The following is a 25,113-nucleotide window of genomic DNA, read 5'->3' as shown; positions in this document are numbered from 1 at the left end:
ACACATAGAATCCTGACACACAGAAAAGTCAAATAATAAATGGTATTATTTTAAGCCTCTCAGTTTGGGGGTAATTTATTATACAGCAATAGGTAACAAATACAGTTATCTATGGCATGTATTAGCCTACTTTAATAGCACCTACTTTAATTTCTGAAATTCTTCAACAAGGCTTGATTTCTGCCCAGGAGACATTCTTGCAAAAATGGTTCCATTCACCAGAATCTAAAATGAAAAACAACCATTGCAATAAAATTAGGAAGAAGAAAGCTTTTAAAATAAAAGAATGACCTTAAAAACACTCCCGGATACTGATTTAATATAGAATTGAGTGGTAAGGCATTAGATCAAATATCAGGAAAGGAAACAGGACATTCAATGCTTTAATATTGCACTTCACTTTGAGTTTCCCATCAACTATTACTTTTGTCCAGACCATTTTTCTAAGATGGGGGCAACTTCCAATTAATAATAATACAGGAACTAAGAAAGAGCAGAGTGTATGGAATAAAAATCCTTAAGGAAATAACAATTCTTTCTCCTAAACACTGTTCCTATAATTGCAGGGGCAAGAAAAACAGACTGGGAATTGAAAAAACAGAGTTCTAGTCTCAGCTGTGCCCCAGCTAGCTGTCCAAACCTTAGACAAATGATTTAACTTCTTTGAGTCTCAGCTTTCTCATCTCTACAATGAGAAACTGGACTAAGAGTTTTCTAGAAGCTTTTGGATTTGAGATTCTATGATCCTTGACTAGTACAATGACAGAGTTTTTAAGATACTGCTAACAGATGGTTGCTGCCCTCAGCTTGTGCTCCATTAATCTCCTCCACATTGACAACACAAACCCGCACAGCACTATTTTTAAAATAGGACACACAGAGGACAAGATAACAAATGATTTTGAAGGTAAACAATGGAACCTTTGTTTCCTCTTGCTTTAATTTAAGAACCAAGACAGGAAGGGGCCTAAGCCTTGGCCTGACATGAGTTGGTAGCTTTCAGAGAGAGGCTGACTCACAAAACAGGCAGCACGTTTGTAACTATCTGGAGGTTCTCAGGGGTGGGGGCAGGGAAATGCAGGAGGGTAAGATTGAACTGGCCACAGGAGTGAAAGGTTGGTACTAGAACTCAAGCTCTGATGGGGAGGCCATGTGAAGGCATAGGATGAGGCAGGTGTGGGAAGGGCCAGGCTACTTCTGCCAGGGTGGTGGCCCTAGCTCTCAGACAACCTCAGTGATCCTCACTTTCATTACACTCTTTCCCCTATTTGCCTCACTAATTTGAAGAACAAAACAAAATGATTCATTTTTCCAATACTTACTTTTGGAAGCAAACTGTTGAAATGCTGGAATATCACTTGGTATGATTTCCCACTCATTGCAAAGTGGTAACAGCTCCCACTTCTCCCATCAGGTATTGAGCTGTTTCCAATGTTAATGCAGGTTTCCTAAAACCAAAAGGGCATCGATTCTATACTGGCTCTTAAGGAATGTGCCCACTTTCTTCTGTTTTATGGAAGAAAGTATATTCATGCTGCATAACAGTATAAGAGGCAGCAAAATTATAATATGTAATTTGCTCATGGAATTTTGACTTAGAGGAAGAAAACACTCAAAATGCACCCTCTCCCCAGTTATATAAACATATGGTACTTTGACACTGTAGTGCCCTGGATCCTGTCCTGGGAGATAATATATGTGGAATAGGTAAATTTATAATATATCAGTCTAGTAGGAAATCTACCTATTCCAATGTCCCAATTAGTGATTATAGTAAAAACAAACAGGAAACATCTTTCTTTCTACTTCTTTCTCCTCATTCAACCTTATATTTTCTAAGATCTCTTACAATAATTTGTTCAAAAATCATGCCTCTAAGGATGAGTGTGGTAGCTCACGCCTATAATCCTAGCACTCTGGGAGGCTGAGGCGGATGGATTGCCTGAGCTCACAGGTTCCAGACCAGCCTGAGCCAGAGCAAGACCTCATCTCTAAAAGTAGCTGGGTGTTGTGGGGGACACCTGTAGTCCCAGCTACTTGGGAGGCTGAGGCAAAAGAATCTCTTGAGCCCCAGAGTATGAGATTGCTGTGAGCTGTGATGCCATAACACTCTACCAAGGGCAACAAAGTGAGACTCTGTCTCAAAAAAAAAAAAAAAAAATCATGCCTCCATTTCTTTACTGTAAAGTAAGCACACTTGTTCTTCAGTATCTCGCTCTTTTTATCACTTGATCTCTGGCCTCTGTTGTGACTGTTTTGACAGGTAACCTCATCTCTCAGGTGCCTAGAATCTTTTCCACACCCTACATCCCATTTCACCAACACTGCTCTTTTCTAGAACCCATTCCCTCCTATATTTCACCTGTCAAGGTATCCCTTTGATTTGGATCTATTCCCACCTCACTCCCAGCTGGGGAGAAAGCATATGATGAATGCACATCCATTATGTCAATAGCTGATAATGGCTTTTCATGAACATTTCAACATTTCCCAGCGAGGCTTACATTTGTGTAGGACCTTGAATCCAAATAGTATAGGAGGTGAGAAAATATTATTTATTAGAAGAATGCATCTCAGGAAAAGCATTGTATCTGGAGGAAAGATATTTTGCTATGCTGAATTGGGTGGGAAGATGACACCGCACCCTCCATCTACTCCCTATTACAAAACTCCTAACAAAAGACATGTTATAAAGCACTGTACAGGAAATAAGGGCAGGAATTCCTTTTTCTTGGACCAGGAAGGTGGGGAGAAAGGCATGGTGGTGGGAACCAGAGAGAAGAGGAAGGTCCAAGACCATGATGCAACCACTCCTGGTGAGACCAAACTTCAGTGACAGTATTAAACTCACGAGTGACTAGTGGCAGTGGACTGTTAAAATTAGTGGAGGACCTGAGTTGCACTATGCAGTGAAAATTCAGGCAATGTGCATGGATGCAGGAGCAAGTGGGTTCATAAGGAAATAAGCAGAAAGAGAGCTGTCATCTTTCACCCCGCAACTGGAGTTTGAGCTCCTGGGGCAGGAGCAAGGCCACATTGTATAGTTGTACATTTGTGTGCTGCACAAAGACTCCTGACTGAGCAAAGGCATACTCACTACCTTACAATCTGAAAGGCTGGTCAGACCGGAGGAGAGGAGTATTTTTGTAATTCATCACCTGGAGGGCCATCTCTTTGAGTTCACACAAAAGGATAGGTACTACCTGTAGTAATGGCATATAAGGCTATAGCCCATTCTCATCAAATGAAAGAGCTATTCTGTCACAAGCACACAGGAAGCTTGCTGTCCAGAGAAGCCCAGCACCTGCTAACTGCATGTCACAGGCATAGTATAATTGAAATGCCCATGGATTTTGTGGATTTGAACAGACTTGAGTCTGGTGTCCTGCAAGCAACTCACCAGCTTTTGTGTTGGGGAAGCTTACTTCTTCTCTGAACCTCAGTTTTCCACTTGTAAAAATTTAATAGTTTGCCCAACTGCACAGGATTATTGTAAAAATCAAATGGAAAATATGGGTATAAATCAGTGGTTCTGAGCTATGACTGTCCCTTGGAATCACCAGGGAAAGTGGCTGATGCCTGCTCTCACCGCAGGGTTTCTGATTTAATTGGTGCACTCTGCAGTGGGAAGCTTAAAACTGTCTGGGTGATTTTAATGTGCAGCCAGGGCTGAGAAACAAAGTGAAGTGGAAATGCTTTTCTAAGTATAAAACTCTGTACAGATGTGAGGAATTATGACTCTGGTGACTTCTAGAGCCAAGAGAAGGCTGTGCAGTGCCAAGGGTGGATTCCATTAGCCTAGCGCCATGGAAGCCACGTCACGCCTTCTGATATTTGCTCACATTCTTCCCAGGTCTACCCTCTTGGTTCTCTACCAGCTGCCAGGTCACAGAGGCAGGAACAAACTCTTCTGGTTCATTGGCTTCAACAATGATCACGTGGCTGTCTTGAGGAATCATTTCACAATTCTTTGCAACAGTAATGGCTGTTTGAAGATTGTCACCTAGAAGACAAAGAAACTTACTTGCTTTAGGAACACACCTCTTTGCAGCACTCAGAATTGAACTCTTCCTCTTCCACTTTGCTTGGTGCTCTTTGGAAGCATTTATTGCTTTCTGCCTGATTTTATAGTGGTTTCTTTTTCTCTCTGCCCAAGAGTCTCTTCCCCTGGTGAGAAAGCACTGTTACCATCTCCCTCTCATAGTATTTAACGTCATGCATGTACTGTCCATTTCATATTTCCAAAACATTATGAATGAAGTGGTGAACACAATATGATCCCAATCTGATAGCATAAAACTATTCTTAGGATCTGGATTCCAGTTAAGCAGAGAAGAGGGCTTAACTTAGGGCCAGGCCATGCTTGGGTTTGATGATCATACACCATACCTACCCCTACTGCCTAGAGGACTGTCACCCAGCGTCTCACATTCTTTACGCACAGGTCTTACTGGCATAGCCATTCTTGTGAGTCCCTTCATTTCTCTTCCAAATCTGGTCCTTTTGGGGAAGCTACGCCTATCCTCAAGTAACTAGATCACAGGGCAAGAAACTTAACTACAAAACATTTTTCTTTTTGCCTCAGTCCTGTGAATTCGCTCAGCTCACATGAATTTTTCTGATGAATGTGCCTCAGCTCACATGTCTTTTTCTGATGCCTGGGATACAATCAACTTGTCAGGTCCATAGAAAGAAACACACACCTGTAATCATCACGGTCCTGATGTGTGCCTCGCTCAGTTCCTTCAGGACTGGTTTGGTTTCCTTTTTCAGGCGATTCTCCATTATAAGAAGCCCCAGAAATGTGAGCTCTGACTCTACTTTCTCTCTTTGGGTTCAGAAGAAAAGTCCATATTAAAGCCTATCTATGCAGTCTCAACAGTTGAATTTCTTTCTTTTTTTTTTAATTTCTGAATTTTATTAGTATAATACTGGCACATGTTTAAAACATGAAAACGAACCTGAGAGCTTTAATAATGAAAACAAATAGTCTTTGTCTCCACATCACCACCTTCCTCTCCTTTCCAGAGGCAGCCACCTCTAAATCCTAAAGCTGCTTTATCCAAAGCAAGAATTCAATGTACTCAATTCTAATATGAAGGTAATAGATGATCTAATACAAGTGTGTGTGTGTGGGGGGGGGGTAGAGGAATGAGGGATTGGGGAGAGGGGAGGAGGAGGGGAATGGGGAGTTGTGGAATGGGGTTATGGTGTGACCCCATTCACACCATATGGTATGACACACCTCTTGGGAGTGGGACACAATTACAAAAGGGACTTCACCTAATAACTGCAATCAGTGTAACCTAATTCTTTGTACCCTCAATGAATCCCAAACAAACAAAAAAAAGCTACTTTTTCCAGTTTTCTTTTTTTCTTTTTCCAGTTTTCAACTCCATTTTTTTAAACAATGTGCTTATGTTCCAAGTCTTTTGTTAGTTTTTAAATACCACGTTAATCATATATATATTAATTTCCAAAAGTTTTCTCCCTCTTTTTTCCTTTGCAATAATTCACTTTATGTGATGTTTGTTAAGTATATCCTGCATCCAAGACATGATAATAATAGTTGAAAATGGGATCATTCCTCCTAGCCACCATCTGTCATCTCCAGTAAATATATCGTGTCAATCAGCCAAGGCTCTGAAGAGTTTTCAGAATTTGAAGTTGGAGGCTTAGAGTCTAATTAGGTTGCTTTAGTTACATAGATCCTCTCCTCAGAAATGAAGCACATCTTGAATGGCCTTTCAAAAAGTAAATTTGTGGGCCAAAAGGTGTTTCTTGATCTTTCAGTGTCCATTTTTTATGTGCAGAGTGGCGTTAAGATTGTGGGCAGAGATTGGAGGAAGAGAGGGCTAAGGATCCAACTCCTCTGCATAGTCTCAGTTAATCCTCCTTTGTTCAGCCTTGAGTTTCACCTCCCCCTTCCATGGTACATGACACATCCGAGTCTCTACAGAGAAAGCCAGGTTTCCTATCTCCCTGTCTCGCTGCCTCTCCTTTAGCCTGTAGCCCCTTCTATCCCACTGATTCAGTTGCCACCATGTTCACATCTAACAGAACTGTGTCAAAATCTCTGATCTGCATGTATCACTTTTCTAGTTTCCTTTGATATTGTTTATTTGCTAACATTTTGGCAGAATATGGCAGGGAGAGGAAGTAAACATGTGGTTAGTAAGGCTTGTTTAGAAGAAAAATCAGAGTTGGATTTCTTGATGAGAAATAGATTTCTTGAACTGGATGGAAACACCATTGAACTTGAATGGAAACCTCTCTAGAATAGAGTATGAAGGGCAACTAAAGTTTGTTCAAAAGTTCATTTACTAAATCATTGCTTTGTTTTAGGCACCTGGTAAATGTACAGATAATCGGATTTGAATCCTGGCTTAGTGATCTCAAAGAATACTACAAAAGAAAACTTAGATTAATACGGAATTCACTAAAGATTCTTCACATCATCTAACTTTACTTTCTATTATAAGTTGGATTATTTTTTCCTTATAACTAAAACCAAAAGGAAGATCCAAAGATCTTCTTACCAATTTATTCTAGTTTTCTTGTTAGTTTCATAAAGCACTTTATTTTATTTTTAATAGCTCTGCTGAAGTGTAATTGTTATATAAAACTGTACATATGTAATATATACAATGAGATGGATTTGAACAATATGCATAAACATGTGAAACCATCACCATAATCAAGTTGATAAATAGATCCTTCACCTCCAAAGTTTCTTCCTGTTCCTGTTTTCTCATTTTCTTTTGTTTGTTTGTGTGGTAAGAACACTTCTCTTATTCATATTGCATAACTGAAACTGTGTACCAGTTAGATAACAACTTTCCATTTCCTCCTTCCCCTAACCTTTGGTAGCCATCATTCTTTTCTCCACTTCTACAAGTTTGACTATTTTAGATACTTCATGTAAATGGGATCAGACAGTACTTATTCTGTAAGTGGCTTATTTCATTTAGCATGTCTTCCAGGTTCATCCATAGTGTTGCATAGCACAGGATTTCCTTCTTTCTAAAGGCTAAATAATATCACACCGTACATATATATCACATTTTTTATCCATTTATTTACTGATGAGCATTTAAGTAGGCCATTGTGAATAATGCTTAATGAACAGGAGTGCAGAGCCCTCTCTGAGATCCTGATTTCCATTCTCTCAGATATAGACCAGAAGTAGGATTGTGGGATTACTAGATCATACAGTCATTTCCTCTTTAATTTTTAGAAGAACCTCCACGCTGTTTTTCATAGGAGTTGTACCATTTTACATTCCTAATGATGGTGTACAAAGGTTCCAATTTCTCCATATCCTTGTCAACACTTGGTTTCTTTCTTTCTTTCTTTCTTTCTTTTTTTAAATAGCTATCCTAATAGATGTTAGGTGATCTCGTTGTGGTTTTGATTTGCATTTCCCTGGTGATTAGAGAAGTTGAGCACCTTCTATGTACTTGTTGTTCATTTATATGTCTTCTTTGCAAAAATATCTGTTCTAGATTTTTGCTCATTTATTATTAGGTTATTTACCTTTTGCTGTTGAGTTGTGTTTCTTATACATTTCAGATATTAGTTCCTTGTCAGATATATGGTCTGCAAATATTTTCTCCCATTTTATAGGTTGCTATTTTACTTTGTTGATTGCTTTGTTTTCTATGCAGAAGCATTTCAGTGTAATATCCATATGCAGAAAAAAAAATAAAATCAAAGGGAATTAAAGATGTAAACATAAGACCTGAAACTGTGAAATGCCTAGAGGAAAATACAGGTGAAAATCTTCTTGACATTGATCTTGGCAATGATTTCACGGATCAGAACAGGCAACAAAGCAACAATAGATAAATGTTTTTTGTTTCTATGTTACCAACAATTTTTCTTGTTATTTACTGCTTCAGGCACTTTGGTCTCTTGTTAATCTACAACATTCCCAGGAAAGCGTGTGTTAAGGTTTTGTAGCCTCTCCCCATTCCCCGCAATGTTCTTCCTCTGGATATCCAAGCTTTTCTCTCTTATTTCACTCAGATCTTTTTTCAAATGTTGCTCCTTAGAGAACATCTCTGATCACCCCATGAAAGATGGAATTCTGTGTCTTTTTTAAAAATTGTCTTAATCTGCTTTATTTTTGCTTCCCCCAAGCATTTAAGAACCACTAATAAGACAATATTATTTTATAAATTTATTTTATTATATATTATCCTGATTAAGTATAAGATTCTTCACAAGGGCAAGAATTTTATTTTATTCCCTTCTAAAAGAATCCTCAGTTCCTTGAGTATCTAACACATAGTTAAAGTTCAATAGAAATTTACTAAACCAATGAAAGGGTGAATCTTGAGGAGGTATATCTTCTGGTTTTTACAGTATCCCTTTTTAAATTTCGACTCATCTAGGAGATACAAGGGGGTTTTGTTATATGAATCAATTGTAATGAATGAAGTCGGGGCTTTTAGTGTACTCATCAAACCTGAATAGTGTACATTGTAACTGGTAGGTAATTTTCGTTCCCTCATCCCCTCCAACTCCCCCTTTCTGAGTCTCCAAAGTCTATTGTACTACTCTGTATGAACACGTATAACCATTGTTTAGCTTTTACTTTTATGTGAGTATGTGTTCTATTTGTTTTTTCATTACTAAGATACTTCACTTAGGATAATGGCCTCCAGTTCCATCTAAGTTGCCGCAGAAGACATTATTTTTTTCTTTTTGGAGGCTGAACAGTAATCCATGATATATATCTACCTGTCTGTCTATCTATCTACCTAGCTATCTATCTACATCTATAAAATTATTTACTTATCTGTTGATTCCATATTTTGTAATTATGAATTATGCTACAAAAAACATATGAGTGCAGGTGTCACTTTGATATCGTGACTTCTTTTCCTTGGGTAGATCCTAGTAGTGGGATTGCTGGATCAAATGGGAAGTCTACTTTTCATTCTTTGAGGAATCTCAATATTGTTTTCCATAGAATTTTTATTAATTTACATTCAACAATAGATGTTGGAGTGAAGGAGGTGAAAAGGGAATGCTATTACACACTTATTTTCTTAACTTATTTTTAAGTCAAGAAACTCTTTGACTTCTACTTAATGACTCCATTTTAAAATTTTTTTTTTTTTCTTTTTTAGAGACAGAGTCTCATTTTGTCACCCTTGGTAGAGTGCTGGGGCATCACAGCTCACAGCAACCTCCAGCTCTTGGGCTTAGGCGATTCTCTTGCCTCAGCCTCCCGAGTAGCTGAGACTACAGGCACCCACCACAACGCCCGGCTATTTTTTTTGTTGCAGTTTGGCTGGGGCCAGGTTTGAACCCACCACTCTTGGTATATGGGGCTGGCACCCTACTCACTGAGCCACAAGTGCTGCCCAGGACTCCATTTTTTTAGAAGTTTTAAATTTGGAAAACTTTGCTAAATAAAATTTAATTCTAAGAAAGTCAGAATCCTATCCCTTTGCCCTATTTACTATGGGGGCATATCCCTATTCTCAAAAACATTTTCTGATGTTCCCTGAGATAATCTGGGATGGTTGGAAATCTGGTGTATTTCTTATTGTGTTGTAATATAATAATCTTTTTCTCACTAGTGGCTCTTAAGTGAGAATAACACATCACATTTGTATGTAGTATCAGGGTATGGATGCTGCACTTTATAACTAGCTATGTAGATCTTTTTTTCACACATGACCTTAACATTCATTAGCCAAATTTGTGTTTGAAAAATTATAAAATTCTGTGTGTCCTGGCCCTTTGCACCTGTTCAAGAACAGCTAATACCTGGGATGTTGAATATAAGAATGTCATTCATGTATTACAGACCAAGCTTTGTGATTCTGTTTTGAAGATTAAAATGCCATGGCTGAAAGGCTCCTTAGAGATCATCCAATCCTACATTTTACAGATGGAGAAACAGACACAGAGGACGGATGAAGCAGCGATTACTAATTATCTTAGAGTTGATAGACTTACATTGCAAATAATAATGTTAAACCAAGGATATCCGTATCACCCATTAAGGGGCTAACTGTAGATAAAAGATCATCTTTCTGTCAGCAATACAAGTCAAATAAACAGCTTATCTATTATTCAATTTTCCATAGTATTTTCTACCTTTTTTATAAATAATTTTAAAATTACCTTTAAAAACTGAAAAATATTGAAATAAAAAATAATTTATAGATTATCTTCTAATGAAGATAATTTATCTCCTTAATGTAATTAAGAATATTGCATTTCATTTCTTATGAAGAATTCAATTTGTACTCATTACCTCCCCAGAAATGAGGTGTAGTATTGAGTCCTGAAGAAAAAAAAAACAAAAAACCTCGTCTGAAGGATTCTGAAAACCTTCCCAAGTGCCTGCCAACCATCTTCCTCTCTCAGTTCCTCTGTCTGTGAGACACCCAAGTCAGTCAGTCAGACTGTGCTCAGAGGCTAAGGGAGAGCTGTTGTTTAGACAGTGCATGGCAGAGACAGCATCTGGGAGTGCAAGATCTCAACTGCCATCCTTTTTCTGCCATCGACCAGAATTGTGACCCGAGTAAGTCCTCTCAGGTCTCACCTACAGTGGCCTTTCTCCAAATCAGGGGACTGGATGAGACTGATTCCCAATTTCTAAAAGTCTTCCTGATGAGATGTCCACCTGCCCAAGGCTGACTCACTTCATGCGTGCAGAGTCTGCACTCATGCTGACTTCTGAGTTCCTTACCTGGCTAAGCACTCTACTTCTAACAGCTTCCCCATTTTCAGGGCTTTATGGGCAAGGGCAATGACGCGGAAGCCCTGCACCGTGTAATTCCTCATCACCTGTGGGAAACTCTTGGGCACTGTCAGGAGAGAGGGAAGAGATAAGTGTGTGGTCATGGTAAAGGCTGCTCAGCTCCTAAGCAGGACCCCAGGAGCCACTCCCTACACATTTCTTACCTTTTGCTGCATAAAAGTGCTTTAATAGAAAACTTTCATCTTCAGCCAAAAACCACAAACAGCGTCATCAGCGTGTTCCCATTACTTCTATGAGAATGATGCCAAAGATATGCTGGTCACCAATTGCGCTATGGACTTCATGCTTGTGTCCTCCCAAAATTCATGTGCTGAAACCTAACTCCTAATGTAATAGTATTTGGAGATGGGACACTGTGGGGAGGTAATTACGTCATGAGGATGGAGCACCCATAAAGAGGATTAAAACTCTGAGAGAGATGATCTCTCCACTGAGAGTACAGCATGGTGGCCTGAAGACCAGAAAGCCCTCACAGGAATGGGACTGGCCAAAATCTTGATCTTGGAGTTTATAGAACTATGAGTAATCAAGCCTCTAGAACTATGAGTAATCAAGTTTTGTTACTTAAACCATGCAGTTTATGGTATTAATATATATTTTTAATAATAGCCCAAGCTGACTTAAACAAACTGAGTGTCAAATACATGGGCTGGGTTCAGTAAGGACAGATTTCAGGACTACATGTACTTAGATAAAATGAGAGAAACAGCTGGTCTGCTAGATCAGGGGTCGACCAAGTGTAGTGCACAGGCCGAATCTGGCCCACTGCTTGCTTTTTTACATAAATTTTTATTACAGCACGGTAATAAAGGTCTACTTGTTTATTATCCATGGCAGCTTTAGGGCATCACTGGTGGGGTGATGTCCATGAGGCCAGGAAAGCCTGTAATGACTACTAGCCAGCTCTTACAGAAAAGTTTGCCAACCCCTACTTTAGGCAACAGATGACATATGCTGACATTTGTATATTTCTGCATGGTAATCATAATTAAGTTCACACATTTATAAAATCTTTATGGCTTATAATATGCCCAGAGAGGTATTAGAAAGAAGCTCAGAACAATGGGAAGTGTGGTGGTTTAGGTGGCAAACCAAGTTAAGTCCCAGTCTCTACTTTGCTCCCACTGTCTCTCTGACCTTGGTCATGTTCAGTCTTTCCTCTGCACTCTAGTTTATCATGTATACAATGAGAAGACTGCAGATCTCCATGTTCTCATTTGTCTCAGACTTTCTGCAATTCTACAATACTTGTAAAGGTGGGGATCTGATTTCAAGAAAGCTCCTACCTGTCCATTTCTTAAATATGGGGGTGATGGGGAAATCATTGAATATGGAATAAGCACGTGTCATAAGATTGAAATTTGGGACAACAGGAAGAATTGGAAGAGCTGCCAAAAAAAAAAAAAAAAGATAGCCAGGGAGAGGCTGTAACCCTTGCTGATAGAGCAGAGGAATTAAATACCAGTTTAAATGTCCAAAGAGGCTCACTTGTATCCATATAGATGAAACAAAACAAAGCACAGTCGGTGCTATAATCAGTGAAGGATGAAGTTAATGAAAACTAAGAGCAAGAGCAAAGTCAGAAGGAAAGGAGGCATTTGTAAGGTTAAAAAAAAAAAAAACTCCAAATAGAAGTTAAAGCAATTATTTGAAAAATCGAGAATTCTGTGCAAAAGTTGATGCCTATCAGCTATCATAAGGAAACTATAAATGACCGATTTTTTCCAAATGAACTCATTTGAATGCAACAATATTCTTATAAATCTGGCTGCTGCTTAAAGAGTGCATATGTTTATAAAACTTAAAAAACAATAAAAAATCAACTCAAAATCTGGCCTGGAAAGATAAAATTGCTGCAAAAATGATCAATTACCTAGCTCTAATACGATCTAATTTACTTTAATCACTTTTACTTCTTAGATATTTATCTTTCCTATATTCTCCTTACATTCATCTGTCAGAACACCCATAAGTGGAGCCAGCCCCCTTGGAAGTGAAGGAACAACCCAGTCTGCAGAATTTATCTTGAGTCCAGACCTCTCCCATTGTTCCCCTCTGAACGTTTGCACTCTCCCTATTTCTCTGACCCTGAGCAGCTGCCTGTTCTGGCTTCACATCTTGAACTGTACTCTTTTCATTAGACCATAGCCAAATATTTAGTGTGCACCTCCCTGCCTTGAAATGATTCATTTCAAGTTTTCATAAAAAGAAAACATTTGTAAGATTCTTTGGAGAAAAAAATAAGAAGGAAATATCTCATTTATATAACACTTTAATCTTTTCAAAACCCCTTTCACATATTTTCTCTTCCAGGCCGATTATTTTAATACCATCACTATCAAACCAGGACCATATCTCCCACATCATAAGATCTCCTGGGCCCACCTTCCACCCACACAGACCATGACCAACTTCATATTCATTGATAGTGCACTGTTATGTGTTGGTTTCCTTTAAGTGTTTGGTCTTTTACTTGTTGTTACTTCAACATTTTACTTGTTGAAAGAGAAAAGTGACAGCACATACCTGTTTCGAACCTACAGAACCTGGCCACCATCTCTGGGGCACCCTTCATGTAGACATGGATGAAGTCCTGCCCGGCTAGCTGAGCAATCACGGACATCCTCTGCAGGCCCGAAGAAAAGGGGAACTGGCGCAAGATGGTGATGGCGTCCACAGGGCTCTACACATGCATGAGCAGAAGGATGTTAAGCTGTTAAGTGCTATTGAGCAGACACAGACCAACAAACAGGCTCTGCAGTGGACTCAGCAACATCATGAAGTGTATCTGTCACAATACTGATATTTTCCTGGCTTGCTTAAGGCACCTCCCTCAACAAGTTGTCTGGTCTTCAAGATCCTTACCCTCAGCTACCTGGAGAAATCCTAATCACCTTCTAGGCCAAGCTCACAGGCAGCCTCCTTTGTGGTGCTTCTTTGCCTCAGAAATGGCGTTCACTCCCACCGCTGGACTCCTAGACCTCTTTCTTCAGCCCTTACTAGAGCATTTAGTGTACTATCTTGCACTTATGTGTACAGATATGGACTTTTCTTCCAGTCTATGTGCCCCTCCAGGAGAGAGCCCCATGTGTCTAGTTTGGAAACTCCTTTATCTGCCAGCACCTAGCACAATGCTCTCCCATACGTGAGTACTCAGGGAGTGTTTGTTGAATATACCTAATGGGTGACTTCAGGAATGAAGGAATGAGCTAACCAACTATGGAAGCTGTTAGGGTAAGACACAATAGTAGGAGTATAAACATATCCCAAAGTCAGAAAGCTTCATCCATTTTAAATGGGAAAGAGCTGTACCATGTAAAGAAGCAAATCATACCTGGCTGGCTTTTGGTCCTGGTTTTATTATGTTTGAACCAGACATCCCAAATTTGCAGGAGTCTACACTGCAAGCTTCCATTTTCTGTTATAAAATGAAAACATGTGTAAGATTCTTTGGAGAAAAAAAATAAGAAGGAAATATCTCATTTATATAACCCTTTAATCTTTTCAAAACCCTTTTCACATATTTTCTCTTCCAGGCCGATTATTTTAATACCACCACTGTCAAATTTCTGTTGTGTGGAATCATATTAAGAATCTTATTGTAGAAGGTTAAACAGCCGAAAATAGCATGAATACATTTTGAGAAGTAATTGACGGAAGAAGTCAATGGATCTTCCTTAACGGGTTCATCTAGTAACTGGAGGAGGGATTACGTGGAGATCTACTCTCCCTACTGTTGAGCACTCCGGCTTATAGACAAGAGGGGATTGGGTCCTGAGATAAACTCCTTCTTTACACTGTGTCTGCACTGCCAGCCTAAGTTAATTAACTAGAGAGTTATCCATCTGTATTAGCTGCTAGCAAATTAGAAAGCACATTTAAAAATGATTTGTATTCTTTGGATATTGCAACAGTAGAAGTTAATCTATTGAGAAAATCAATATTAACCAACATTAGAATATGGGGAAAACAGTCATATATATAAATAGTAGGATCAGAAAATAGATGATAGCATCTAATCACTCGCTTGTTTAACCTTGGGGACAACACTTCATTTCTCCACCTCATCATAGTTCCTTCTGAAAAACATTCCGACATCCTTTCTAGAACTAAAATGCCTAAAAATCTAAAGGGACATTTTCCTCCACCTTATGTTTAGTGGGAGTTTCCTTCCTACTAAAAGACGTTTAACTCTAGACTGTTTCTGACCCAGCTTTAAATTTAGTGACTAATGTTGCATTTTTGTGCTTTCTTTGGAATGGATTACAAGTACTCTTACAGACAGTTCTTGTAGAATTAATACTAAAAATTTATGTTCCCAAACAGACCCCAACTTATAAAATAGAGATTAGCCCTTCTCTGTTGGAGATGGTGACATAGTTAGGACAAGGTTCAAAGTAAATTATTACATGACCCTGTGCAACTCAGCATTCTGCTGTTTCCAATGATGCTGGTGGTAAGGACAGTGTTCATAGTGAGTATGCTGATTCCTCTACATTGAGATCCAAAAAACAAAATCAAAACAAACATGAAGATCCAGAAAACTGGTTACTCTGTTGTCTTTGTATCAAAAATTTTTCTGCAGAAATGGGGCCACATCTACGGTGCATCTTAACGTACACAGCTATGATTTAACAATAAAAATAAATAAATTAAAAAAAAAGAAAAAAATAAAATGCTCTCATTTTAACTTACGGATATCAGAAATTTCCCTTTTTACCAGGTGTCCCTTTTATTGATTTGGCCTCAAGAAAGCTACAAGGCTAATATTTTCCTATTATATACATACATCTTTATACACGTATTAGCCTCTTCATGACAACTAGGTTTAACTGCTGCTGTCCTACATTTTATGCACCATTCTAAGTAGCTGTAGAACTTTCTTTGGAGGGCAGCAGGATGTGCTAGTTAATTAATGAAAACCCTCTACTTGTTTGGCTTTTCACAGTTGGCAAACCCACTTGAGTTCCTTGTCTCAGTGTTCACCACAGGTGACAAATGAGGTGTTACTAAACACCTCTAAAGCATAGATGAGGTCACAGACGTGGTCTTGGTGCTGGATTCGTGATCACACAGCTACAGAGCAGTGGATTGCAAAGGTCTTCTACCGTGGTACAACGACCTCCAAGATGCTTTGTCATTCATGTTCCGCTCAGAAAACCTGGCTAGTTGAAATGAGGGTTCTCTAATCTAGTGTCTAGACTTAGGCTGTACAGTACAGTAGCTACCAGCCACTGTAAATTTAGATAATTTGAAATTAAATAAAATTTAAAATTCAGTTTCTCTGTTGCATGGCTAGGTTACAAGTCTTTAGAGCCTTATAGAACTAGTGGCTATATTGAATACCATTGCTTAGAGGATCATTTTTCTAAGAGTGTTTTAGAGAATATTGGTTTCCTTGAAGAACAAGTCATGTATAGCCTGTCAGTAAAGGTTTTTTGGGTTCATAGGTTTGGTAGATACTGAATATCATATTCTTTCCTTAACATTCACAAAGCACCACAATATATTAAAGAAATCATGCAGTTGAGATGTCAACTGAACTTTGTTTAAAGAGCAGTTCTCAAATGTATTTGATTGTGGGACCTTATTTCTTATTGAGCTCATTATCAATGTTCTTTAGAAAAGAGGATGGTATCAAACCTTCACTCATACATCAAAATAAATCCTTTCTGGGTTCAGAAAAGCTTCAATTAAATAAACTGTCACCTTACCCAGGCAGTGCCCTCAAACATTTTGAGGTCCAGAGGGTCTCCCTGCATGGTCCCATTGAGAAGGATCAGAGAGTGGCAGCTGGCCATGGCTGCACACAGCGGGCCCCAGGGCAAAGCCTTGCCAGAGGCAAAGCGGTGGACTTCCTGGAAGCTGGTAGAGAACACAGTAAATTAGGGTCTTCAATAAAATCATTTTGTACACTCTAACCCTTAAATCTTACCAAGGTAGAATTCCAGGCACCTAAGCCCTATGCTTAAAACCAGTCCACAGCTCTGTATGCTGCATATATTCAAGTGCAAACTCCTTAGCCTGGGATTCCATCTAGGTCCTATCACTTCAGATCTACTTTAGTTGACAGCTTCTACTACTGCTAATGTCCTCTATGCCCTGGACTCTGGAGCCTGAGTAAACATCTTGCTATTTCTCTACTAGCCCAGGGACTTCCCTGCCCTCAAGCACCTGCTTACTTGATTTCTTTACTTGGTTTCTTTATTTTTTTAACCAGAGTATTCTGCCTACAGAGTGATCCTTACAGAACTCTTCTTTGAGTTAGACATGAATTCCCTTCTCAGCACACTTTGCCACTGGCCAATCAATAATATGATTTCAGAGGGTATAGACATAATGGCAAGGCCTTATGTCATGTTATTACCTGAAGTCAGCCCACCTAATGAGAAGGTTGCACAAAGGTGGTGAGCAGGAAGCTCAGAGCTGAGCTTCAAAAAGCCACACACCCTAGGCAAGAAGTCCCTAGGCAAATTAGGTGCAGGGACAGGAGAAATGCCTTCCTGGTGGCTCCAGGCAAATTAAAGAATGGGTAGACTTGGAAACATTTCTCACTATTCAGCCCTTTGGAGTCTGCCCCCACGCCCTGGTTATCTCACCTTCAAAAGCCTGTTTTCCTCTTTTAGTACAGACTGGCATAGTTACCTTCCTCTTCTTCTGCCTTGCAACCGAATAGTGATTGTGTCTAGTTGTTTCCACTACTCCCTAAAAAGTTTTTAAGGGCCAGAGGTGAGAGAAGAAGATGGAGGTGTGGAACCTGTAGGCATCTTTATCACTTTCACTTCTCTGGCCAAGGGGACCCTGTCTATTTAGACAAAGCCTGGCTGGGATATCTGAGTATCCAGCAGCAGCAGAGACACCTGAGTAAGTGAGAGCACAGCCCTTGACTCCCAGCCCAGGGAATCTCCTGCAATACCACACTGCCAGTCTGTTGCTGCCCTGTTCCTGGGCTGCCCCCCGGCCCTGTCATAGTTATATGCCCCTGCATACCTCCTTCTCTGAATGACAGCAGGTCTCAGCCTGTGGAGGAGCCAAACTGGGGTACCCAGACATTAAAAGCAGAGGCCGTCACCAGTCTGAGAAGGCAGGTCTTAATCCTATAGAAAAGGAGCTAGGAAGTGGGGGAGGCTGGGCCAAGGGGCTCTCCCTCTTTTGCTCTGTTCTGGCGTGGCCATCTGTGTGACTGTCTTCTCCTCTTCCTGGTCTCTGCTTTTAGCCCACCTCTGTGAAATTTCTAGCCACACATCCTTCCAAACTTAACTCAAGTGCCATCTTCTTCAGGTGGCTTTCCTTGACAATTTATTTCAAAATTAACTTCTGTCTTTGCCCACCATGTTATTATATAAAAAATCAGACCGTATGTCACATCAAGGAATTTTAATTGCTTCTTCTCCATTCTGGTATTTCTGCCCATGGTAAGCATTTTCATGGCCTGTGTTGTACATGGAAAGTGGGTGTATTTGCATCTTTTCGTCTTACTACTATGAGCCCCATGAGGGGCAAGATGGAGTACTTCTCTTCCAGATACCCCACCACACCTGCCTCCACTAGCCACCCAGGAAGTCTTTTTAGTTTTTAATTAAGCATGGTCTTAATTTCACTATTCTTTCCTCTATTTTATAAATTCAGTTCCTTAATTATCCACCTCATTCTGTTCTATTTCTCCTGTGGAGTTTGAAGACTACTTTCCCTGTCTAATTCCAAACTTAGGATTCATCTCATTAAACAAGTTAGAATAATTGGGAGCTGGTACCAGCCAATTATTACATGTATTTTATGTAGCATCCATCTCTCAACATCTGAAGAACAGATTTGAGTATCACCAAGGTAACCCCACCAATCACACATACCATTTAAGAGACCTACCGGTTGTTGGCAGTAGGGACGGTCCCCCAGAGGTCCAGCCCATCCTCGGTGAGTGTGCCAGTCTGAATAAAAATTAGAATTGATATTAGCAGAAGATTTAAAACTTGTAATTACATCATGATTTTTTTTTAAAACCCCCAAGCTTCCAAGACATTATAATAGATCTAGTTTTTCAAATTTCTTGTAGGTATAAAAGTTTGAATTGAAGAAGGGTATCTAAAGGAAATATTAAGCCAGTGATACAATGGTCCAAAGATCATATTGATAATTATAGTTGCTATGACAACAAAATCACAAGTATTTGCTTTTGTGATTCATTGTTTGTTTGTTTGTAACACAGTCTCACTTTGCTGTCCTCAGTAGAGTACTGTGATATCATAGCTAACAACAACCTCAAACCCAAGGGCCCAAGCTATCCTTCTGCCTCAGCCTCCTGAGTAGCTGGGCACTTGCTGCAGTGCCTGGCTATTTATTTTATTTTTTTAGAGATGGGGTCTCACTCCTGTTCAGGCTGGTACTGAACTCCCCAGTACAAGCCTCCCAGAGTTCTAGGATTACAGGCATGAGCCCCCACACCCAGTCTGGGTTTGTTTATTCGTATAACTATTACCATTGTTAAATGGAAGAGTTTCAGTACAGGAACTAGGCTCAGTCTGACTTTTTTAGTTGGCACCTGCTGTCTTTCCAAAGCAGAGCTCAGACTTTTTTTCTTTGAAGATTGTTTAGTTCACAGTTTGCCATCTGGTTCACAGTAATTTTCTAAAAATACGGGTGACACAGCAACTGTCCAAATTGATAATGAAATGTTGAGAAAGGGCTTTGAGATGATAGAGAGAAACTAAGTGCTAATAATAAATATTAATTAATGCCCACAAATGGGTTTTATTTTTAGATCCAGAGGAAAATGGTTGGGAGATGTGATTTACTATATTAAGGGAGAGTATTTGTCAGATAATGCAACAGAAAAAGCAAAATGAAACCGAGTACCTATGACAGCACTTTTAATTTCCACATTGCTTCACGGGCATGCATTAATTACAGACCCTGGTGTCTTGATTTGGTCGCCCGACAGCTTTAGGCCTACTTAACACCAGAGTAAATAGAGTTGGCTGCAGCTGCTTCAGCCCTGCCAGGGAGGAACAGAGTTACCCAAGCAGGACAGAGTATTCTGTTTCAATACTGGCATTCAGGTCTCTGGCACTATTTTGTAAGATCGTCTCTGTATAAACACTGACTAGTCTGGATTTCTGAAATGACATTTTCTGTCATTACAGCACATCACTTTGGCATCATGCTTTACCCGCAGTATAAGACTTTTCCTTTCTACAACCAGGTAAATAGGGACCAGACAGGTTGGAGGCAAAAAGAACAGGCTGAGGTCACAGTAGCTTGCAGGTTGCAGAGGCAGAAGCACCAGAATCTAAGAAGCTTTCCACTAGACCAGAAAGTGTTAAGCAAATTCTGCATGGCATGAGGAAAGACAGAGCCCATTCTGGGTTTCTGGGTTAAAGAAATAAGAAATCTTCATTTCATTAATTTATTTGGACTTTACAAAGAAAGAGCTTGCATGCCTGTGTGAGTTATTTCTTGAACAATGATAACTTTATTAAAAAAGAGCTATTTACTTCATTTCCCCCTGAATTTTATAAGGGCCCCCAAATGTATTTAGCTTCCAAATCTTCTTGAGTTGTTGCATTTCCAAAAGAGTAAGCAACTTAATTCAAACTGAAATGTTTTCCTGATGACTAGATTATGTTTTTAAACATCAATATTTTGAACATGAAAACAAAGATGATACTGCAGCAGAACAGAAATAGGACCATGTTTTTTATCTATGGGAAAATAACCCTTATACAATACAAATAACCATAAATAGAAAACTGAATTATAGTTGAGATTCTAAAGGAAATAAGATAGAAAAAGAAAACCTCTTAGAATAAATATAAGGCCAGGCTTGGAGTGTGTTGAATATAAAGAAAAACCTTGTCTTAGAGAACATATAACAAACCAACATAAAATATACATGGGAACAAATGTAACTCAGAAGCCCACTGGTAGATATCTTCCAAATGAAAAATAACACTAGATGATGAAAATTCAATTAATTGTGGAATGGTTAATTCTAACATCATGTTGATAGAGTTTTATAGAGGTGAAAGCTGAGAAGAAACTTGGAGATAACTGTGGTTCAATCTTCTTATCCTAACAAATCATAGAAATAAGGCCAGGCATGGTGGCTCATGCCTATAATCCTAGCACTCTGAGAGGCTAAGGTGGGTAGATCATCTTAGCTCAGGGGTTCGAGACCAGCCTGAGCAAAAGCAAGACCCCATCTGTACTAAATAATAGAAAAAACTAGCCAGGCATTGTGGTGGGCGTCTATAGTCTCAGCTACTCAGGAATTTGAGGCAAGAGGATCTCTTGAGCTCAGGAGTTTGAGGTTTCTGTGAACTTTGATGCCCTGGCATTCTACCCAGGGTGATGGAGTAAGACAGACTCTGTCTCATATATATATATATATATACACATATACATATATATATATATATATACACATATACATATATATATATATATATATACACATATACATACACCACATTTAGAGTTAGAGTTCTCATTTTGCCAATTATCAACCAAGAGCTCTTTCCACTGTAACATGTTGTCACACTGTACGGAGTTTGGCTAAGGGTGCCTGGGAGCAGCCCCTCAGAAAGCCTAGCAGAGGAGGCCATGAGAATGCAAATGAAGAAATTTTGTGCAGGAAGTGAAGTGAACAGTCTCTGGAAAAAATTAATTTTAGAAACACACAGATGTAATGAACATATTTTATAAATCTTCCTCTTGTGTTCCAGACACTAGCAAGGCTGCTGGGTAAGTAACAGGAATCCCTATTAGGAAACTTCCAGGGATTTCTAACAGGCCCTGAATCTAAAATGAACTTATTGTTAAGTTAACCTTCGACTGGCTGCAACTGAGAACTTTTTTTGCTAAACAAAACACAAAGAGAAAGAGAACTGAAATAAACTAAGAGAGGTGCGCCTGGGGTCCAGGACTGGCGAGGTCCGTGCCGGTGTCTCATGCCTGTCCTCCTCTCTGCCTTCTTGCTCTGCTTGTCTAGACCTGCTGGTCTCTCATTGTTCCCCCATGGCCTCCTCCATCATCTTATCTCCCTTTCATCTCTCACCACTTCCCCCCAGTGGAATAAACAAAACACCTATAAAAATGCCACTAGTCCTCTTGACAAACAAGGACATCATTCTCCTTCAAAACAGATTTCACGCCTTAGCTTGGCACCGGAGTCCCCTTTCTTCAGCTTTATCTCTACCAAGCAGCCCGCATTCTAGCCACACCCCACATCCTCTTCTCCCCTAGCGTGGCTGGCCTTTCACACCCTGAGTGTCCGAACTGCTTGCCTCTGAGCCTGGGGCTTACTGCATCTGACAAGCAGGACTCCAGCTTAGAGGTGATGTCCCATGTGTGGCAGGCAACTGTGCCCCAGGCTCTGCTCATTCCTCTGTGAAGAACACATCCCATGGCATGATCGTCATCGACGCTCCAGTTTTCCCTGCGTCCTCAGCTAGATTGTGGGCTTCTCAAGAGCTAGGAGCTTCTCCTAAGTGGGACTCTCTACCAGCACTGTGTACAGCACTGCCAATGTGGGTTAACCAAAAAATGGCAAAAGCCTTGATCAGTTATTCAAACACAAAAGGACTAAAGACAGGGGCCATGGCAGGCCCACTGCATTACATGCTGAGGGCAGGATCTGAATAGCGGGAGGCTGAGGCTGCAGTTTCTCCACGTCCCCATAGGAGAACCCTGGGGGAGAGGGTCTCGGGGCCTGCCCCACAGCGGCAGCCCTCCCCATCTACATTCCTCTTCTCCCACCTTCTCAGTCCCTATGAAGAGATAACCTAGCTTGGAACCCTGATCCCTGGGAGTGCAATGGGAAAACAAGTGATAGGAGTGGCACACGGGGGTCACTGTTCACTCCTTTCCCTTCCTTAGGAAAAGCAGAGGAGGAGAAAGGAATACATCCACTTACGCTCTGCACAAAGAACTCAGGGAAGAGAAATGTTCTTTGCATTTTTTGCCTGCACAAACTAGTCAATCATAGAAGTTAACGCAGTGATAGGTTGTTCTAAAATAGAACAGTCACAAACACATTAATTTTGCAGGGAAAAAATTCACTATGTGATAGCTAAGCTGCTGTTGCAGGTTTCTAGAATGTGACCTTACACCGCTCACTGTGAGAACCTTTCTAGCTTCAGTGTTCCCATCTTTAAATGGAGGCCCTGGATTAGGTATTTTCCAACGCCCCTCCCCACCTCTACTGGGCCTTGAAATCATTAACCTTCAACCTGGAAAGTTGGGATCTTACTTTGTCAAAGCACACGAGGTTTATCTGCCCACACATATTAATTCTCTGTGGGGAGATACAGAAGATTTCCTTTTTCTTCAGCCTCTTCTGGGCATACACGATGCCTATAGTCAGGGCGGCTGGCAGCACGGGAGGGACGGTCACGGTGAGGAGGATCAAGGCCATGGGCGCAGTATCTCTCAGAGGGACCTGGGGCAAGGAGGGATGGACATATACATGGATCAGTCCAACAGAGCTGGTTGGCACCCCTCCTGGCACCTACCTCCTGCAACACCAGAGGAGCCCTAGAGACCCAACTCAGAATACTCAGAGTCAGCTCCTTACTGGGGCTGAAGGTTCTCTTGTCTGTGCCTATGCAATAAACACATTGTCTCCCACTACAGACCAAAGGAGACCTTTGATCCCTGCTCCAAATCTACCCTTTCCTGACTCTGTTTCTCTCCACTTGGCATCTCTTCTGCCCAAGCACCTGTTCTTTCTCTGCTCCTTAGACATCCGGGCACTGTCTGGCCTTCCAGGGCACTACTAGCCTTGGGTTGCAACACTCACTCAGCAGCATGACCATTGGTTTATAAATCTCTCTTCCCCACTAGCCTACAAACTCCTTGGGGCAGCAGCTGTGGCCCAGTCATCTTTGAATCCATCTTACTCATCTCTAAATAAGTACAGAGCCTAGAACAGGATCTGGAGCAGAGGAGGGGTTCAGTACACAGAGTGAATGAATGCTGACCTGATAGAAAGTAGGACTAAGATTCTGCAGAGACCTCAGCCTACATTTTCAGCTGTAGGGAGGCCAGCTGGGTGTTAGGCTAGGTGCATTAGTTAATTACTCCTCACAGCCCTATGATGTAAACACTGTTACTTTGTTCATTGAACAAGTGAGGAAACAGAAGCTTAACAAATTTAAGTAACTTCCCCAAGATTACATGATAGTGAGATAATGAGGATCTGAACCCTATTCTGTCTGGCTCTGGAGTGCAAACACATGGCCAGTGTGCTATATTTTCCAGTCAACTCTCACAGAGTCAGGGTCCCTGGCAGGTCTGCAGAGGGGTCTCATTGAGCTAAGGTCAGGGCGAAGATAAAATCACAGCATTGTTTTGTTTCTCACGTGGTCTGGATCAGTGATTCTCAACCTTCCTAATGCTGCAATGTATTTTCATTGTTAAAAAGGGGTCGCGACCCGCAGGTTGAGAGCCGCTAGACTAGATATTGATTCTACCATCTACAATCTTGCCTATGTTTTTGTGAAATTAACCAACATTTTTGCCATAAATGATGTCGTCTTTTGAGTGCTGGATATGTAGAATTCAAATTCAATAACATTGGCCACTGGGCACATCTTTTACCCAATCTCAGTTTATTGCAAAATCCATCATTCCCTGCTTTCTCCAACCACAGACATAGAGATGTTTTTACCCTGCAGACTTAGCCTTGTCTAACCGCCAACCAGTGCAAACTGAGGCAGCCAATAGTCATAAGATGGCGTCTGGGATTAGTCAGTTGCTAAGTGTATAATGGATATCGAGTTCTTCCAGGAAAACTTCATTCCTAATGAAGACTCAATGGAAGCCAGGGCTTCCATGAAACTGGCAAACTTCCTCACTTTCTGGCTTTATCTTTCTCCTGACAAAAGGTGCTGGCTTCTTCTGCCCTCCCTTGACCTAGAAGTACTCCCTGATGGCTTATCTCAGATTGAAATAAATATCCAGAGGTTAAGTTTTATCATGAACACTGCCTGGAAATTCTTGTAACTATGCCTTTTCCTATCAGTATTCCCCCTACAAACACACATGAATGCCACTAGTCTGGAAATTATAACTAGGTTTCTTATCTATGTTTATATGTTTCATTCACCAATTTCTCTTCTTCAACACCAGCCACCACTATTAAGATCCTAGCATGTCTAATATAGAGAATGCATGATTCACAACAGAATCAGACTCTCAAGACTCAGAAGACCCTTAGAAGTCATTAGTGACAACTCTTCCCTCCCTAGTCAATGCGGCTATGAAGGGAGGCATCCAAATGACACCTGTCACTTGTAGCTTAAGAGGAAGTGGGAATCCCATGCAATACC

At 40.4% G+C, this 25,113-nt stretch overlaps 1 protein-coding gene across 1 annotated transcript in view; it reads right to left on the bottom strand.

Annotated features, from left to right (window-relative positions):
* ATP13A5 (ATPase 13A5) overlaps positions 1-25,113 on the bottom strand; it is a 125,362-nt gene that overhangs the window by 50,455 nt on the left and 49,794 nt on the right. The window contains exons 12-21 of the mRNA XM_053564743.1: positions 23,034-23,222; positions 18,653-18,714; positions 16,501-16,651; positions 14,121-14,204; positions 13,313-13,469; positions 10,715-10,832; positions 4,704-4,828; positions 3,843-4,003; positions 1,323-1,448; positions 146-225 (exon numbers count right to left, since the gene is read on the bottom strand). Of these exons, the coding sequence (XP_053420718.1) occupies positions 146-225; positions 1,323-1,448; positions 3,843-4,003; positions 4,704-4,828; positions 10,715-10,832; positions 13,313-13,469; positions 14,121-14,204; positions 16,501-16,651; positions 18,653-18,714; positions 23,034-23,222 (1,253 nt within the window). The remainder of the gene's footprint in view (positions 1-145; positions 226-1,322; positions 1,449-3,842; positions 4,004-4,703; positions 4,829-10,714; positions 10,833-13,312; positions 13,470-14,120; positions 14,205-16,500; positions 16,652-18,652; positions 18,715-23,033; positions 23,223-25,113) is intronic.

Source organism: Nycticebus coucang, chromosome 16, assembly GCF_027406575.1.
Source record: "Nycticebus coucang isolate mNycCou1 chromosome 16, mNycCou1.pri, whole genome shotgun sequence".
In the NCBI taxonomy this organism is placed as follows: Eukaryota; Metazoa; Chordata; class Mammalia; order Primates; family Lorisidae; genus Nycticebus; species Nycticebus coucang.
The sequence above is the reverse complement of the archived record's forward strand: the minus strand, read 5'-3'. Positions and strand labels throughout refer to the sequence as shown.